This window comes from Callorhinchus milii, unplaced genomic scaffold, assembly GCF_018977255.1.
Source record: "Callorhinchus milii isolate IMCB2004 unplaced genomic scaffold, IMCB_Cmil_1.0 Scaffold27, whole genome shotgun sequence".
Classification (NCBI taxonomy): Eukaryota; Metazoa; Chordata; class Chondrichthyes; order Chimaeriformes; family Callorhinchidae; genus Callorhinchus; species Callorhinchus milii.
The window spans coordinates 2082831-2103267 of NW_024704768.1; the positions used below are offsets into that span (position 1 = coordinate 2082831).

Here is a 20437-nt window from a genome sequence, read left to right on the forward strand (position 1 = left end):
AGTCTGATATTAACAATGAGAACCTCAATAGTCTGATATTTACAGTGAGAACCTCTATGTAGTCTGATATTAACAGTGAGCACCTCTATATAGTCTGATATTAACAGTGAGCACCTCTATATAGCCTGATATTAACAGTGAGCACCTCTACATAGTCTGATATTAACAGTGACACCTCTATATAGTCTGATATTAACAGTGAACACCTCTATATAGCCTGATATTAACAGTGAGCACCTCTACATAGTCTGATATTAACAGTGACACCTCTATATAGTCTGATATTAACAGTGATAACCTCTATATAGTCTGATATTAATAGTGAGCACCTCTATATAGTCTGATATTAACAGTGAGAACCATTATATAGTCTGATATTAACAGTGAGAACCTCTATATAGTCTGATAATGCGGGTGAAGTTGCTTTGAGAATTAGACACTTTAACCCAAGATGCCAAACGATTGGTGTTTCCAAAAACTCAGCATCCTGTAGGAATCGGCAAACCAGGAATTGATTAATTTTCACAGAAAGTAATACACAACTGGAAAGGATTATTTTGGTTGATGCCAGGACACTGAGAATCATTTAAACAGCAGCTTGATGATGAATAAGAACATGGTAGGAACACAGTGTGCCTCTATCTGCAAGATGTGCTGTTACACCAAGCAGAGGAAAGGAGTTAACAAGGTTGATGTCAAAATGTCTTAAGGGGTCATTATTGCTTGCTTTTTCTCCCTCTCACATCTGACCAGAGATTTGGGTTCACATCACTGTAACAAAGAGGTAGAGGAAGAAACTCTTCAAGAATACAAAATAAACACAAACATTTCCATCACACCACAGAGAGTATACGAGTTGGGTCTGATTTCGCTATAGGTGCTGAAAAGTTCATTCATTTGCAGTTAACACTGATGCAACTTATTACCAATGATTGAAATGGTTTCATCTTGTAGGTTTCTATTGGCAGCATAACTAGTTTCTAATCAACAAACAAAGATTTGTTTTAAAAAATCCTCCTGGTAGAAGCAGGAGACAGGAGTAAGAGATAAATAAGAGATAAATAAGAAATTGCAGATGGGTGGAAATAGAAAACGTTTGAAAAGGAAATGTATAAAAGTGTATGAGGAAAAAGCAAGGGAAGGGAACTAAACAAATAGCTTTTATGGTGCGTTGTCCCAGGCACAATGGGCCAAACGGTTTTCTTCTGTGCTAGAAAAGTGAGCTATGCAACAAAACCCACAGAAAACTCTTGATTCCAATGCCATGCACACCAAATGCAAAATGTAACCAAATGCACACAATCTCTGAAAAATAAAAGAAATATGCACTGAATTGAACATCGGTACGTACCTCTGAGGCAATAAGCTCGAGTCCACGGCATTGTCTGTCCTTCTCCCTCTGTACTAACTCCCACATTTCTGGGTCACTCTCAGCCAGACTTTCCTGTCCCATCCAATGTGAGAAGACTTGAGGTTGAGGGGCCAACTTGCTGTGCTGGGCTCGGACTCCAGTCACCTGGCAGCTCTGACGCAGAGGCTGAGAAGACAAATCCAGCATTAGATCCAGTGGTGAGATTCAAATCAGGCTCAAATTTACAGAGCAGAAAAGGGGGACATCCTGACCAGATCAGAATCAAGAATAGGCGTGTTACCAAACTGAGGTTTTAAAAGCAAACAGACCATGGGATCGCATGAAAGTCACATTAGGTCCTCATCTAACATCAATACACTTGCAGGACAGAGTTTGAATTTAATACCCCTATCCTCCTGTGGTTGAGTAGGCTGCCAACATTCACTACTGAAGCTCACATATGAATACTAAATAAGAGATCGAAAGAGTGAGAAGATTGGAGAAGTGGCAGTGGGAAAGTTATCCCTCCCCCATTCTCCTTCCTTGAGAATTGGAAGGGATCCAACATAATTACCCCTCTTCTGTCTGTCAATTCTCCTAGTGTTACCAAGCAATGTCAGCCATGTCCAACAGGCGAGTTTTGAAATTACCATTGCTGCGTTCATATATGATCAGGCATGCTGCCAACTTTCGCCTTGTTTTGCATACTTCAGACATTCTCACACAAAGCAGAAGCAATCAAACAGTTTGGTTAAACAAATGTAAGTTTTAAAATGTTATGGAATTCTGCCCCTTTTTCCCCACATCTTTCCTGGTGCATTGGAACATTTTTGCATTTTCTGTCAATGGTTTGACCATAGAATACTGTCAAGGTGGAGAGTTTGCTATGCTCTTTGGACCTGCAGTAAGTTTTCTCTCATCCTTTGATATCGCTCATCTTCATTCATATATTTACATGTTAATACTTGACCCAAGGTGATATGTTTGGCAAAGCCCAAAAATCTCAGAATCGAGCCAGCCCTCTGTGGCGGCATTAGTAGTCTGGTTCCTGAGCCAGAAGGGTCCACAGTTCTCCAGGGCACTGCTAATCGCGACACAGACAGCTGGCTCATCGGCAGGATTTGGAAGGGCAGACCCTTCCTTGGGGGCAGGGAATCATCCCACTCAGCTCCTGTTAACCCTGCAAGCCAAACAGGTAGGGTGGTCCTAGCTGCAGAAGCAGGGGACAAGTTTGTCAGACAGCTCTATCAATGGCCGGCTATGCGTTTTTTGCTGGGTAGACACCAGCAGTTACCCCAACACACACTCTGAGGTCCCCAAGCCTTGGCTCTTGCCAATCTGCGCCGAATAGTTTCCAGAATTAGGTAAGCAGGATTGCATTAAGACTGAAATCTGGGAATCTGCATATTTTCCTGCATTCAAACCCTCTGGCAATCCCCACAGATTTATCTAATTAAATACCCCCTTTCTTCCCCTTCTCCTACCCCACTTATATTGCAATTGTAACGCATTTCACTGTTATTTAGCTATGATTCTGTCGGAGGAAAAGGAGAGCGAAAAAAAAGCATCACTGTCACCCTTTTCAATCAACCTGCCCGACAAACCAGTCAGTCTGCTCAGCTTTCAGACCACGATCTGAATTACTGAGCCTGCCACGCATCGCAAACTCTGTCAAGGGAGCCAGCTGCTTAAATGCTGACATTCTTGGATTCAGATTTTCCTACCTTACACAAGGTCAATTTTTTTTAATGTAACCTCAACAGAAATTGAGTGAGGTCCAATATAGTAGTGAAAGGTATTTGCAATATCAGACTGGACTGTGGCTTAGTCCCTTGCTGTGAGATCCGAGAGAAAGTTCTTAGCCTAAATAGATCTGCCACGATAGGCAGCCAAGCCCACAATGAAGAAATGGCTGCATTCATACAAGCTTCAGTCACTAATGTTTCCAGCATCTTGCTGGGAAAACGCCTAGGCAATGTAAATTGCAGACTATCATTGTGAGTCACCTTTCTGGCTCAAATTGGTCGGTGCCAATTCAGTTTAGAGCCAACTGAAATTATGCCTGGAACTATGCAAATCTATGGATGTCAGTCATGGTGGTGCGAGAAAAAGAGCGTAGGGGTATATATGAATATTTTGGCTTGTGCAGTTACGACTGTAGATCAACTATACTTGGTCTCCCTTTCTTGCCCCAAATCAAACTTTTTTAAAAAATGTTATTAATGGGACATCTCCTCATATTTGGAAAGCATGAAAAACTTCTTATAAACGGTTTACATTAGGAACACAGATGAATGGAGGTGACCATTGCCCATTTGGATAGTGCCAAAGTTTAAAAAAATTATACATTGCTCCACTGAATTGATTTCTTCAGCAAGTAGTTATCAAATTCCCTCCTGAATAAGCTGTCAGAACCTGCCTGTGCCTACTTCCCTGGGTGGTGAACGCCACATATTCAATATACTCTGTATAAATTAATTAAATCAAACCTGTCTGCTCATCTTCCCTCTTCTGAGCACAAAGTCCATGTCTCCTTTTGCCAAAATGTTATCATTTGTTCCAATCAAATTTCTGCCAGTCACACGGTAAAAGCTGGCAAACAATACAAGATCCTTTTCCCTTCAAAACGTATCATGAACACAGGAATGAAGCTGCACGTTCCCCCCCACCCCCACCGCATGCAGGCAGAATACAGTCTTGTTCACTGGAACAGGATTGAAGTACTGAAAGGATAATAGTCATGTCAACCCTGTTTGGTGTTACTGCAAACGCAAGTCTTGGAGAGAAAAGGACAACTACCCAATTCCTCAGCACTTCCTTGTAAATCATGCGGCAGACAACTGCACTGATGCATGTTTCTGCATTGTCAGCTATTCTCGCAGTTATGGGTTTATACCAGTAATAAAACCAGGTCTCCAACACCAAGGTAATAAAAATCAACAGGCATTTAATGAGAACTGTTCCCACCACACGTATAGTTGGTTCCTTACACGAAATGAAAAAAAGAGCCTCAACATTTCCATCAGGTTGACCGCAGATTTTCACCTCCCTCAAAGGTAAGTGTGGGAAGTGAGAATCTGCGGTCCAGTTCCAAGTTCTTCAAGTCCCACCCTAGGTGTACAGGACAGCTTGTTTTATTCCCCAAGATGCCTCCAAGTGAGAAACACCTCATCAGGGCCACCTCCACCCTCTTTTAGCACAGCATCACTTCAGTGGTCCATTTAGGACTTAGATCCTTGCTCCCTTGTCCCTGATGATCCCAGTCAGCAGCAACTGGCACTTGGGATCAACCAGAAAAGCCTGGATCCGAACAGGTATCTGCTAATCTTTAGTCAGTTTTTCTTTCCCTCACTTTGATCAACTGGAAGGCATAAAACAGTTGAAAGCAACTCTCTCTGAGTGAAGCATTCAGCTACCCGAGCTGCAACCTTTTCATGTTTCAACTTCTTCTACACCAGACCTTGCAACCTGCGGAAGATCATTAGAGCATTTTTCCATCAACAAAGTACAAATAGAAAACAAGTACTGTAGATCCCAATCTGCAGCATCTTTCTCTACTTCCCTTCATTTCTCTATCGATCACTCCTTAATACCCCACCGTGCGTGTAGTCCCCTGGCAGCCAATTTATCATCTAGCTGTGAGTGCCAGAGCGTGTGGTCTCCTTTGTTGTTCAGCCACCCCACTGTGACACCCTCAGCTAAAACTACTGATCAATATAAAAATGTCAGGAATCACCAGTGGCTCATACGGAGCAGGAAGATAATTTCTGAAACATACCAGGAATTGAACTGACAAATAAGAGACCCCGCATGGAAACTGCAAACTCCTATTGTGAAAATTAACCCAACAGTCTAAAACAAATTATTTCTTAAGGAAAAGGCCCATCATATACGCATTCAAACACTGATTTGCTTAATCTGGAGATAGCAGATAAACACAACACACGCACCCAATTGCAAATCAAAACATTTGTTGATCGATCGATGTAAGGAATTATATCAAATATTATATCAATATCAAATAGGGCCTGATACATCTCTGTTCCCACTCTTCTTGTTACACATGAACAGTTTTGCAGTCTGAAAACTATAATATTGGTACAAAGATCCTGATTACTGTTAGCTTCCAGAGCCACACTAAACAGTGCTGAGAAATGATTAATTGGACCCTCAAAAAGTGATTCCAAGGTAAACTGCACTATAATAGTAATCCTTGTTATGTGATGTAGCGCCTTATGACGTCTCAAAGCACTTCACAGAACGTATTATAAAGTGGATTGAATGTGTATTTTGTGGGCAAAACACGGCATCCAATTGCGCACAGCAGTGTCCCACAAACAGTTGTGGATTGAGTGACCAATTTTTTTTTGAGGGATTATTATCCCAGGAAAGCAATCCCCCAATCTAACAACCTATGTAAACAGAGGCATGCGGAGTAAGGAAACTTGCCTAAGCTTTCCCCCCACTGGGAAATCTATCTATTATCTCATCACTTTGAGGAAGGCACACAAGACCAAATTACTTTACAAGTGACATGTCTTTTGGTTGGTATGGAGTCAATATATGACATTTGTAAATGCATTCCATTCCTTAATTAGGAAGAGATTAAAATATGCCTTGTCCCCATAATTTATGAATGGTAGCGTTCAAAACTGATTGAAAATGAGAGAGCCATCTTCAATTCCCACTGAGCAAGGCTGCCATAATGCTTCAAAAAATACTTCCAGAATCTCACCAACTTTGTGACAACCTCTTTGAAAAAATATTTACATATGTGGCTGCTTTGTTTTAGCCCCAGCTGTCTGCATGGAATAACCAAGCAAAGGATAGAGGAAATTGAAGGTCTTCTTAATAATAATAATCCTTGCATTTGATACAGTGCTTTTCACGTCTTCGAGACGTCTCAAAGCACTTCACAGAATATACTGCAAAGTGAATTGATTGTATATTTGTGGGCGAAACGCAGCAGTCAATTGCGCACAGCAGCATCCCACAAACAGTCATGGATTGAAGTGACCAATTTATTATTGTTTTTTTTCTTGAGGGATTATTATCAGGTGTGTGGAGCAAGGAAACTTACCCAAGGTTTTGCCCTATCGAACCCAAATCCCTCGCTTGCAAGACGAGTGCTCTAAGCATTGAGCTAACAATCAATTAAGAGGATTTATTAATCATGCAATTAACAACCAAATCTTTTTCATTCAATCGTTCAATCACTTCAATCTTTTTTTAGAGGCCTGCGATTCCCTCTGTACAAATATCTTTGCACATGGCACATAATACAGCTGTGTTTAGACATGACATATAATAGACCTCACAATCTCTCTTTTTTAGGTTTAGTACGGATTACATAAATTGAATTGTTTTCTGCGATCTCTGGTTGCGACAAACAATCCCTTGTTTTGGTTCAGTCATTTGCCCATTCCTCACAACAATTCTTGCTATTACTGTAATACACAACAACCTTTGAGATTTAAGAAGCAAAAATTAGTAAATAATCCGAGCACTTGATAATCCATGCCTATCACATTGAATTTCACTCATCACAACTGTGTTTTCTGTTAAAGTTAGTGATTAATTGGAGACAAAAGCAAGAGGTAATTTGCCACACAGAACTGATCCACAAACAGCCACGTGAATCACCATTTTATCAGGGGAATGGTTATCCAGGATTTTTCCAAGTGTTATGGCATCATTAACATCCACTCAAAGGCAGATGGAACCTCAGTTTAACGTCTCATTCGAAGCACAGCACCTTCAACAATGCAGCAATACTGCAGCACTGCATTAGAGCGTCAGCCTAGACTACAAGCTCAAAATCTTAACATGAAGCTTGAACCCACAACCTTCCAACTCAAAGAGTATTCAAGCAAATAAGCAGCCGACACCTTGCAGCAAGGTACCTTGATGCCAAGGGAACCTCTTTCATCCTATTGCCCAAATTTAAAAAAAATCAGTTAAGAAATATTCGGAGTTAATAATATAATATTAACAATAATCCTTGCACTTGATACAGCATCTTATCATGTCTTCGAAACATCTCAAAGTGCTTCACAGAATATACTGTAAAGCGTATTAACTGTATATTTTATGGGCGAAATTTTTAATTTGTTTTTTTTATACCCTTTAGATAATAGTAGTAGAAGAGGAAGAAAAAAAGAAGAAAGATGAACAAGCTCAAATTCTCAACATGAGGCTTGAACCTTCTGACTCAAAGAGTATACAAACAAAATGAGCCAGGCCGACACCTTGCAGCAAGGTCCTTGATGCCAAGTGTAGCTCTTTCATCCTATTGCCCAATAAACAAGAATTCAATTAAGAAATGTTTGGAATACTGCAAACCGCTGATACAATTAAAAGGAAGCTCCTTACATTCTCCATGAATGTTTAAATCCTGATCAGTTGTTTAACTAAAAAGGGTACAGAAAACAAATAGTAGTTTTCCACGAGACGCAATCTCTACAATAAAAGCAACCTTTATTTAGCCTGTGCTCATGTCAACATTAACATTAACTGATATTCTATGCTCACATGTTCAATGTTTTCAAACTTTAATCAAATAACTACAGCTTTTAACAGGAAACCGTACTACAGGTGCTCAGTCATCAATTTCGGTAAGATTCCAATTAGAAGAATTTGCATTTTTAGAGCTCCTCATATTAAAAGAAATCAAAGTGCTTTAACGTCTAGTATGGTGACTGTTTTTTTGTGGAGACCAAGCAGCCTTTTTGTGTTCAGCAAGACCCCATCAACAGCCATGAGATGAACGACCTAATTATTTCGAAGGATTAATGATCAGAAAACTCCCTTTTTGAATAGCGTAACAGGATGGTTAATGTTCATCCGAAAGCAAACAAGCATTGAGACCGAGGCAAGTTTCCTTACTCTACGCCCCTCTAGTTACCTAGTAGTAAGTAGGAACCTGGTTGTTAGTTGATTTGCAGATTGCTTTCCGGGGGTAATAATCTCTTCTAAATAAATAAAAATTAAAAAGTAATGATTTGGGCACCCAATCCACGACTGTTTGTGGGACATTGCTGGGCGCAATTGGCTACCGCAATTCATCACAAAATATACAGTCAATTCACTTTACAGTGTATTCTGTGAAGCGCTTTGAGAAGTGTCAATAATAATAATAATAATCCTTGCATTTGATATAGCGCTTTTCAAGTCGGGAGGACGTCCCAAAGCAGTTCACAGAACACACTGTAAAGTGAATTGACTGTATATTTGGGCGAACGCGGCAGCCAATTGGGCACAGCAATGTCCCACAAACAGTCGTAGATTGAAAATGACCAATTTATTATTGTTTTTGTTTTGGAGGGATTATTATTAGGCTCTGTGTGGAGTAAGGAAACTTGCCCGAGGTTTGGCCCTCTGCCTGGAATTGAACTCAGGTCTCTCACTTGCAAAGCGAGTGCTCTAACCACTGAGCTACAGGACTCCACAAAGTGATCAGGTGCTACACCAAATGCAGGGATAATTATTTATTTATTAAAGATATGGTTTCATTAATCCAGGAAAGTATTAAAAACTGGGGTTGCTTCAAAGAGGAATCCAGTAGCACTGAAGCTTACTTCAAGGCTGACATCAATTAAATATCCCCTGCTGCTAAGCTGGATGTCATAAAATCTGCCTTTTTGAAGTCATTAGTCTTCGAGAACAGATGGCAATGGAATCCTAGCATAAACACAACTTTAATAAGTGTTACCTGACATGACCAATCAATTCTGCAGAATTCAGGCTGATTGTTTTCATTACCCTAACTTTTCACGGGACGTGATTCAGCAATAGATAACACCAATGTCGGAGCTTGTCTGAATTACTGACAAAGGGAGAGCAGTTGCTCATACTATCAGGGCACAGTGATGTGAAGACTAGAAAAGCAATAATAAAATAATAGCATTTGATATAGTGCCTTATTACGTCTTTGAGACAACTCAAAGTGCTTCACAGAATATACTGTAAAGTGAATTGACTGTATATTTTGTGGGTAAAGTGTGGCAGTCAATTGCACACAACAATGTCCCACATTGTAGATTCAGTGACCAAATTACTATTATTATTTTTTTAAGGCATTATTACTCCCAGAAAAGCCAATCGACTAACAACCGGGTTCCTACTTAATGCTAGGTAAACAGAGGTGTGTGGAGTAAGAAAATTTGCCCAACATTTTGCCCTGCCCGGAATACAACCCAGGTTCTCTCGCTTATGAGGCGGGCGCTCGAACTACGATGCTACAGGACTCTAAAATAGCCACTTTAGGCAATCATTCCATGTTCTAATGACCCCCTGTGTGAAAAAATGTCTTCTAATCTCCACTACAATTTCCAGTGACAATCCTGATCTTATTGCCCCTCGGTTACTGATTCGCCAACCAGCGGGAATAATCTTCCACTATTTATCCTCTCAAAACCGGGACACATGTCAATGCTACTGCAAAGAAGCCAAAAATCATGAGAACAATTGGCATTCAGAGGAAGCAACTTTAATTTATATGGCATCTCCACAGGTTTGACAACTCTATAATGGCACATATGTGCATCAATCTCAATGCAATGTAAATCCTGTGCTATGTAAATGTGATGTGAGATTCAGGTGGCCCTTTGAGCTCAAGAGGTGAATAAAGCAAAGTCCTAATTAATATTGTGGTTTAATGTTTCTCCTGAGGGAGGGGTGAGAAAGAGGAGGTAAATCCTGAAATATATTACCCTTTTTCTTCCCTTTCAAATCTAAAGACTGAAGTCATGCTACACTGAGATACTTTGCTCCAAGCACTCCCATTAATGAACAAAGTGATGAGGCAAAGTGCAGATACACATGTGAAACTTGCTCTGGGTAACAAAATCACTGCTAGTGTTTTACCAGTCTCATAATTAAGTCAGAATATTGTTGGTTTGAACTTCTTTAAGTTCAGAGTCCTGTAGCGCAGTGGTTAGAGCACTCGGGACCTGGGTTCAATTCCCGGCAGGGCGAAACCTTGGGCAAGTTACCTTACTCCACACGCCTAATAATAATCCCTCAAGAAAAAAACAATTGGTCACTTCAATTCATGGCTGTTTGTGGGACGCTGCTGTGCGCAATTGGCTGCCATGTTTCGCCCACAAATATACAGTCAATTCACTTTACAGTATACTCTGTGGAGCTTTGAGACGTCTCGAAGACGTGAAAAGCGCTATATCAAATGCAAGGATTATTATTGTTTTATTATTACTCTGGTGCAATACTGGAGGAAGCACTGCATTATTGGAAATACCGTCCTTTAAATGCTAAAGATCCCATGACACGTTTGAAAAAGCGAAGGGAGTTTCTCCCAGTTGGTCCTGGTCCATAATCATCCAGATAAATCAATAATTTTCAATGCTGTTCATAGGACATGCCATGCATAAATTGACTGCCATATTTCCTACAAATATATAGTCACTACCTTGACAGCAATTCCCTGCTAAGTGCTTTGCGATGTTTCGAATTTAGAGGTGCTGTGTCAAATATGAGGATTTTTTAAATATCATCTCAGGAGAAACTGGGTGAGCTACAATGCAACTTAAATTGTAAATTGGTCAACAATCTACTAATAATATGCTCAATGGGCAAGGGTACTTTAGAGTTGAGTCTGGCCGGGAGAGTGAAATCCAATTCTGTTTAGACATCTGCTGCATAATAAGTGCAATGATCAGCTGTAATCAGACCGTATGGCACGGTCATTTTCTTCAGTATTAGCAGCCATGTGACAAAGTTCAGCCTTCAGCTTAAGCTAATCAGAAACCTCCAAAGTCCAGCCGCCCATCATTTTGTTATCTGCTATGCCATCTGCTATTGACTGTGGCACTACTCCAACCACACTAATGGTAGTAAATATTTATCAAGTAACTCTTGGTTCTATTACAAATGCCACTACAAGTGGCAGCATTGCAGGACAACAAAACAACGGATGCATTTTAAAGATACATCTTAATAACCGTGCAAGAAAGGACCAAATACTGTAAATCTTGGGAATGTGACTTTTTAATGTTCAGATGCTAGAGAAGGAACTTTTAAAGTATATGCAAAACATCACCTCAAAAATCAGATTGCTTTCACAAGCACAGTATGGAAGCAGAGACGTAAGGTACACCTGTTAAGTGTATGCAGAGAAAAACAGGTCTTGTTTCAATATTCTAAGAAGCAATTAAGTAGGATTTTGCTCTCCCCAACACCTCAAAACATATTTAACTTCGACCGGAATTCATGACTTGATGTACTTCCTTTTCCAGCCTATTTACCACATACACGCAGATCCACAAATAGTACAGGAGTAAAATTTCTATACTAACAGACTGTAAAGACATTGACAACAATTCGTTAAACCTGTAATTAATGCACTTTGAGAATCATTTCATATGTTACAATGCCCATAAATTGACACTTCAAAGTCTGTTAAGAGAGGGTCTGTGATATGTAAATTACTCAGCCGCTACTCATCGTCAAAGTTCAACTGTGACGAAGCATTTCCACTTGGACCAGGTACAAAGAAGGCACCAGGGAACCTACCCCAGTGGAAGGAAAAAAGGAGTGAAAACACGAAGAAGAGGAAATGAGAGGAGAATATTAGTGGGGCTAAAAACAATTATATACACCAAATTAGTTCCTCAACCCCATTCTGTCGAGATTGGCAAAGTGCATACCTTATTTCACTGTGCCACAGAACATACTCTCCTAACGATGCGCTTCGAGACATCTTGATGACGTGATAAGGTGCTATATCAAATGCAAGGATTATTATTATCCTACATGATTCCGATGGCACTAAAATGCACATAAAAACCCTTCATTGTGAGAGCAATTAAAAGAAGTTGTCTTTCACTGATAAAGCGCTACTACCAAGAGATTCTCCAATTCTTGCCTCAGGCTTTCACCCCCGACTGCTGGTAGAGATTGATGAGTCACTTTGTGGAGAATTAGAGAAATAAGAGAATCAGAACCTTGCGATTGAAGATTTCACTTCTAATGACGATGTCAGGATTCAAATAATGTCTACATCAAACACGTTAAGAAAGCAAACAACTCAGGATGAACAAATTAACTCTCATCTATAAGGTTTTCTTCCATTTATCCCAGATACACTAGTCTTCGCATTTAGTTACCCTTCTACCTCCAGACTAATCATAAGAGTTCACATCTGTAAAGTGATTTATCCAACGCTTATGCAGTTATACGCGCTTAAGGAATAAGGAGAGTAATCTTGAAACAAATTAATTGAAGAACAATTTGTAGATGATTGTAAATTACATTAAAAAGTGAATTTCTCTCTTGTCAAAACAGTTTTCAAATTATCACGTAAAATAGTTCCAGTTTAGTGATCTAATAGAAATCCAAAACAATTTTCTATCTGTACCGCCATTCTTATAACTGAACAATATTGCTTGATGCACAATTGTGTTACACTTGACAACACCGCTATGGGGAGTAATGTTTGACTTCACATCAAAATGGACTAGATTTTAATTAAACCAATATTGTACCACTGGCAAATTGGAAAAACAGAAAATAATTTGAATCAAAAACATTTTCTCCCTTACATATGATGGACACTATGACAAATAACACAATTAAGAGGCAAAACAAGTCCTTTCCCCCCAGACACAAACTAGTTGAGCTGTCAATCGCGCTGATCTAAACTTGGCTGGCAGCAGGTTTCACACGTTACATTTATGCCTCATTATGTGAGGGGAGGAGAGAAAAAAAGAGTAATCAAGAGGGATCTATTTATCTACCTTGTGACAAGTTGACCAAATGCCTGATCTGAGAAGTAATAATGGAAAGCTAGAGACATCTTTCCATATTGGAGCGCACCTCCTCAAATGGACGGCCTTTCAAATCCACATTGCTTATTGGGGAGGTTCTCCACGCATTGATGTTGAGCAGCAAGGGGAGAGCCTCAGAGCAGGATCAGTCCCTTCCCACTGGAGGGCATCTTCCGTCAATCACAAGAGAGCAGGTGAGAATCGGTCTTGATTAGATGGTTTGCTTTAAACATTTGAAATTGAGGCTTCAAGACTTCAAAATTCTATGACTCTCTTTCTATCCTCTTTAATAAGATTGCCCAAGATCAGTAATAGGAACCCTTTGCGCACAACATTTGAAAAGGATTAGGATATAGAGACTTTTCATTGGCTCAATCTAATCTTAGTTACTATTTCCCATACACTATGGTTTATAGTCAGAATTGTTACAGAAAAGCTCTTAAGAATAGCTTAGCAATTAATACAATATGGGAAACATCATACTTAGTTTTAACAAAAAGTATATTTTAAGGAAATTTGACTCATAAGCAAAGTTGTCCATTATCCAACTGTTCTTAGCAACTAAGGTAGAATAATTGGATCAATGATGAAGAAAAAAATAACCATATCTAAATCTTTCCTGAAGGTTGTTTACTAGGAGGCAATAATAAAAGGCAAAGTACACTATAGAAATGCCCTGATTGCCATACTCAGTGACAGACAAACAGGGCATCAACAAATTAGATTTAGGTAGTGCCTTTCACGTCGGGAGGACGTCCCAAGGTACTTGGATCCGAGCAGGAGTTTGGGATCAGGAGGGGTGAACGGTAGGGACGTTGGCGGTAGGAGGGTGACCGAAGGCTTGGTCAAAAAGGAGGGTTTTGAGATGTGCCTTGAAGGAGGCAAGGAAGGGAGCGATGCAAAGGGAATGTGGGATGGAGTTCCAAAGGGTTGGCGCAGAGAGGTTGAAGACCCAACCGCTGGTAGTGGGGTGGGCCTGGTGGGGGACATGGGAGCAGCCTGCTGAACAGAGATCGCAGACAGATTGGTATGGTGTATTCCTCATTAATAATAATAATAATCCTTGCATTTGATATAGCGCTTTTCACGTTTCCACACAAACGCCACTTACTTATGAAAATCACATTGTATTTTATCCAAATCAGAAGCAAAGCAATAAGGAATCTGAGACTGCCAGTATATTATCCACAAATATAAGGAAAAGCAGACTCAAGGAGATAGTCCTTATGATATAGATTAAAGGGCTCTAGATCACAGTTCAGGTTTCAGTTGCCGTAGTTTTGAGGATGAAAGAGGGGCTTTATCTCTAGCGTAAAATACAAATCTATGCACAGGTTACTGTCAGCTTTTGCACAAATGACAAATCCAAAACAATTTGAGAAGGAATTCAGTAGAGGCGCTGGTTTCTTTTCAGAAATGTTTTATGCTTATCAAGGTGGCAGTGAAGAATTACAAACCTTTGTACACTGAGCACTTGATACAATATCAGCAAATAGCAATCATCAGGTGCAACTCCTAACAATAATATTCCTCGCATTTGATACAGCGTCTTATCGTGTCTTCGAGGTGTCTCAAAGCGCTTCACTGAATATACTGTAAAGTGCATTGACTGTATACTTTTGTGAGCAAAACGCAGCAGCCAATTGTGCACCGCAATGTTCTTATAAACAGTCGTGGATTAAGCACCCAAATTATTTTTATTTATTTCGAAGGAATTACTACCCCCGGAAAAGCAATCCACTAATTGACTAACAACCAGGTTCCTACTTACTGCTTGGTAGAGGCGCGTGGAGTCAGGAAACTTGACAAACATTTCGCCCTGCCGGGAAACGAGCACAGATCCTCTTGGTTGTGAGGCGAGTGCTCTAACCTCTACCCTACAGGACTCTGGTTAACTCGGGTTAGAAGCAAATTTTCTAGTCCAGTCCATCAACATAATTGATCCTACCTACACACTACTAGACCTCGCAGGGTGTGAATAACTATTTAAAAATGTTTCAACTACAGGCTCGTTCGTACAGGATAGCACCAAGGAGGAGATCCACGTTCAAACAGCCTATAAACACTCACTCTCTGGTTCACACTTGGAGAATGGCCACTTGGAAGAGCTACCAGAGAATCCCAAACATCTTCTAGTATGATTATGCACCTTCATTGATAGAAGAAATTGAAAGAAAGAAAGAAAGAAAGAAAGAAAGAAAGAAAGAAAGAAAGAAAGAAAGAAAGAAAGAAAGAAAGAAAGAAAGAAAGAAAGAAAGAAAGAAAGAAAGAAAGAAAGAAAGAAAGAAAGAAAGAAAGAAAGAAAGAAAGAAAGAAAGAAAGAAAGAAAGAAAGAAAGAAAGAAAGAAAGAAAGAAAGAAAGAAAGAAAGAAAGAAAGAAAGAAAGAAAATAAATTTGAACTTCGGATGAATTTCTAAAATGAATATCACATTAAAATGATCGGAAGATGGGCTCTGAATTTTTAATGATGCTTCCGAAAGAAATTCTGAAAAAAACAAAATAACAAAGTATGCCAATGGAAGCTTCCTTTTTAGAAGACATGCTACAAGGTTTTAACACGTGCTTCTCGTTTCTCAATTTGACCCAAATCATATGGTTACAAATGTTCCACTGAACATCCTGTTTCATACAACCAACAAAATGTTAAAGAATATCAATACCCATTTTAAAATAAAAAAACAATTTCAACATACTCATAGTACAGGAGTAAAAAAAGCAAACACAACTCGTGTTCATACATTCTGTGGTTATAAATTCCAGGAAATTGAAAGTTCTTCTTTCTTTGAAAACTTTCTTGGAAAGTGATTAGTCCATCAGTACGAAAGCTATCACACATTAAAATCATTGGTGACGCCCTATTATAGTGTATAAGCAATGATGAGTCAAAAAATTTAAGGAAAGTCAACAGTTTATGCTCTGCATCATTTTACCATGCTATTACTAAATCTAATCCCTGACTGTTCAGCGCCACGGACGCCCGTGCCTTCAGCTCCCCTCTCGACTCTCTACCCCCTCCTCGCTCCCTCCCTTCCCTCCCCTCACCCTGACTATTTCCCCCCAATGCTCGGGTCCTGACCCAACTGTACAGCGCCTTGGGACGTCCTCCCGACGTGAAAGGCACTCAATAAATGGAATCTTGTTGTTGTTGTTGTCCTCCTGACGTGAAAGGCGTTTTACAAATGTAATTTTGCATTGTAGTTTATATGTTCTCAAGACATCCTCCTCAACTCGTCCATAAAGTGCAAAGGAGTGAAACAGCAAGCCAGCTTGGTGACAAACACAAGAATATTAATCCCTGTTGATGTTGCTTGAAGTAGATGGCAGTGTCCTGCAGTAAAGATATTGGAGAAAGATTTACACTTCTCAATCCCAATTCACTCGCTGATGAGAACCTGGAGGCAAGTTTACATGCGGTATGATTTGTGAAGAATTGCCACATTTTGGCCGTGGCGCACGATTAAATCTGTACTGAAATGAAGCAACGTAAATCTTTTTGGAGTCCCTCTTTGGCCATCACTTGGAGAAGGTGGCCTTAGGAGAAATAGCAACTTGTACCCTTCAAATAGGATAATGTGTTACAGACAATGGCAGTCATCGAGCCAGTAAGGTTGTCGATCAAAGGTAGGGTCAAAGAGAACTTTGTTAAGCGGGTTTATTCAATTGGTTGCAGTATAAATGTAGTGGGTTAATTATACGAGTCTTACTCTTCCCCTCTCGCGGCAACTCATGAATCCGCCAAAAACCTTGCAACCTTTATTTCAATGGTATTAAAGAGTGAAAGCTAATTTGTATATTGTATTTCTGCGAAGAGAGGCTGAGCCTGTGAGGTTCCCACCCCCTGTATTTTAAGTAATATTCAGGGCACTCCATCTCCAGTACGACTTACTTAACCTAGTTTATTCTGCTTTTATTCACGCCTGCCCTCTAATAACACGGTGTAAACTGGGTACAGAGGCACCGTAACCCGGGCACTGCTCACAGCACACTGGCAATTTCCACACACCGTCTTTGATCATGAAAATGCATGAACAGGCACTTCTTGCCTTTGCACCGCAGCCATGTGTTGCAACTCCTTTCAAGGAACCGAGGCAGTAAATGTAACCTTTGGATATTCAAGCGAATTACAAGCATCCAGAGCCTTATAATTGCTCCTGAAAGCATTCGCTGCCCGGCGTTACTCCAGACCCCTGGCACTTTGCACAAAAGTGCTGTGCAAAACAAGTGGTATAGCCCCAGCTGAAGGCTGCTGCCCCCCCCCCCACCCCCACACACCCCCCCACAAAGCTTCCAGTTAACTTCTGCGAACCCTGCACCAGAGTCTGCAGTTTAAAGTCTGCCGAGGAGACTTCGCAATGTGTGGGTTTGTCAAAACAGCTGATTTCAGCACCGACAAAGCCAATTGCGGCAACATTATGAAATCTTTTTTAATATTGCATCATCTCTTCGCCCCCCCCCCCCCCCCCCCGTGTCAGGATACCAAAGCCTTGTGAACGAACTCCAGCTAAATCGTATTGCTTTCGATGCCATAACCCCCCACACGTCCTTCACAAGCCCCAAATCCGAAACGCTCAGCACACAGACAACACACACACACACACAGTGTAAGGGGAATTGTTTAGTGACAGCAGCGCTTCGGAAATACAGAGAGAGAGAGAGAGGAAGAGAGAGACAGAGCAGCACATCAAGAGCAACGTGTGAATTGCCTTTTGCTGACAGTTTGCAGCTCAGTTATACCCCATAGCTACACTTACTCTCTCTCTCTCTCTCTCCACCCCCCCCCCCCCCCCCCACACATTGGCAGGTCGACGTGCCAATGCACCACTGCATACACAGCGATCATCATTAATAATAATAGTTATTATAAGGCATTACTTTACTTTTCGCTCTGGCAAAGCCAGTCTTTCCTATCCCCCTTTGCAAAACTCTGTCTCTCTCTCTCTGTCTCTCTCTCTCTCTCTCTCTCTCTTTCTCTAAGCGGCCCAACTTATTGTTATTTACGATTTATATTGTTTTGCCGATGGGGAGGGAGGAGGGAGAGGGGGGGGGTGTGGGATTATTATTAAACCCTCGGGAAAGCGATCTTAAATTACATTTTTGGATATAATAATGCTTCTGCGGGCGGGTGGGGGGGGGTCACACGTGTCAGCCTGGGGTGGTGGGGGGGGTGGTAGGGGGAGCAGTGGTGGGGGTGGGGGGGTTCTTTGCCTCCTTGCTGCCCTTTTTCTTTTGCTTTGCACGTTGCTTTGCAATTGCCTATCGTAAGGGGAATGGGGGTGGAGGGGGGGGGGAGGTGTGTGGGGGGAGAGGTGTGTGGGGGGGAGGAGGTGTGTGGGGGGGTGGGGGGGGAGGTGTGTGTGGGGGGAGAGGAGGTGTGTGGGGGGGTGGGGAGAGGAGGTGTGTGTGGGGGAGGAGGTGTGTGGGGGGAGAGGTGTGTGGGGGGGAGGAGGTGTGTGGGGGGTGGGGAGAGGAGGTGTGTGTGGGGGAGGAGGTGTGTGGGGGGGTGGGGAGAGGAGGTGTGTGGGGGGGAGGAGGTGTGTGGGGGTGGGGGGGGAGGTGTGGGGGGAGAGGAGGTGTGTGGGGGGGTGGGGAGGAGGTGTGTGGGGGAGGGAGAGTGGTCTTGATGCGGCGGTGGCATAGCGGTGCAGGGCCGCTCTCGCGCTCTCTCTCTCTCTCTCTCTCTCTGTCGACTCCCGACCAACCGACTGCCGCACAAACCCCGGCGGCGCGAGACCAACCGCCAAACTCCCTGCCGGGCCCGGGCGGCCCGGGCCGCCGACACGCGCTTGACCAGCGCTGCATCTCTCTCTCTCTCTGTCTGTCTCTATCTTCCTCCTCTCGCCACTCTCTTCTCCTCTCCTCTTTCCTCCCCTTCTTCACCCCGGGCAACTCACCGCGGAGAGGCGTCGCAGGGCGAGGGCGAGCATGTTGAAGCCGTCTTCCCCCCGGTCCTGTCAGTTGTCAAGTGTTCCTCCCGGTCCCGGCCTCGCCCGGCGTCCACACCCCCATCCCCCACCTCACAACCCCCCCCCTACTGCGCATGTCGCTTCCCGGGGGAGGCATGCTGGGACTTGTAGTCTTATGCGTCTCCATAGACTCTCCCCCCCCCACACACACACACCACCCCCCCGCTGCGCGGCATGCTGGGAGTTGTAGTTCGCGCACTCGCTGCCGCGCACGCGTCGTGACATCCCTCGCGCGGGCGCGCGGTGATGGAGGGAGAGGGTGGGGGGGAAAAGGCGGGAAAGGGTCGTCGCGCGCAGCCGCCATTGCCGCCCTTTGCTCTGCGGGGGTTGAGGGGCTCGGGTTGAAGCGCGGGAGGGAGGGCGGGCGGGCGGGTGGGGGGAGAGAGTAAACTCAGAACAAATCTGAGGGGGTTTCACTACTTCAGCCACCGAGTAGTAAACGTACGGAACGGCCCTCCCACACACACCCCCCCCAGGCGGTCGGTGGAAGCGGAAAGTGTCATTTGTTTCGAGAACAAATCGGTTTAACTTTTCGGCCGGAAAATAATATCTCCGGGTGGGGTGGGGTGAGGGGTCGGTGGGGGGGGATAACCGCTTCTGGGTCCGGGACACGACGTGTCAAGCGACCGGCGGAAGGACGGACGGACTGGACGGACCTGGGTCCTCCTCACGCCCGGCTTAAGCCCCTTCGTCCCCTCCGGCGGTCGCGGAGGTCCGAGCGCCGCCTTTCGGCCCCGGCGACCGTCCCGCCCGGTCGGACGGTGCCGGCCTTCAGGTGAGACGGGCCGCCCGCGAGGCTGCGGCCGAGCCAAGAGTAATTGCGACCGCTCGCGTTCGATGCGGCGCCTTTATCGCGTGGTCGAGACGTCGCGAGGCGTCGCGGAGCAGACTGTAAAGTGAAGTGACTGTGCATTTTGTGGGCGAAACCCGGCAGCCGATCGCGCGCAGCAGCGTCCCCGCAAACCGTCGGGTATTGATTGAGTGACCAAAATTATTATCGTTTTTTTTTTAAGCGATTATTACACACTCCAATCGACTCGCAAACGGGGTTTCTGCTTAATGTAACGCAAACACATTTCACGTATTGGCCTAATCCCCACATCCCACAGTCGAACAATCTTCCAATAGGGTGCAGTGAAATTCGGTCAATTAAATACCGAATAATTGAATAGTTTAGTTTTAAATGAATGGAACTTTAGAGCTCTGGGAGATGAGTTCTCCTCGTCCGTTTAGTTTGGTTTATGTGAATAGTTTATTGGATAGTGTTCGCTGTAAAAAAGTGAGCATTCAATTAACAGAATTTCACTCGATTCACTCTCAAGGCCTACAGGTGAAGAAT

At 42.8% G+C, this 20437-nt stretch overlaps 1 protein-coding gene across 1 annotated transcript in view; it reads right to left on the minus strand.

Annotated features, from left to right (window-relative positions):
* The window catches only part of shmt2 (serine hydroxymethyltransferase 2 (mitochondrial)), a 38400-nt gene extending 19241 nt beyond the window's left edge, over positions 1–19159 (minus strand). Inside the window, exons 1-2 of the mRNA XM_007909314.2 lie at positions 19027–19159; positions 1352–1537 (exon numbers count right to left, since the gene is read on the minus strand). Of these exons, the coding sequence (XP_007907505.1) occupies positions 1352–1537; positions 19027–19059 (219 nt within the window). The 5' untranslated portion in view covers positions 19060–19159. The remainder of the gene's footprint in view (positions 1–1351; positions 1538–19026) is intronic.
* Positions 19160–20437: the final 1278 nt, after the last annotated feature.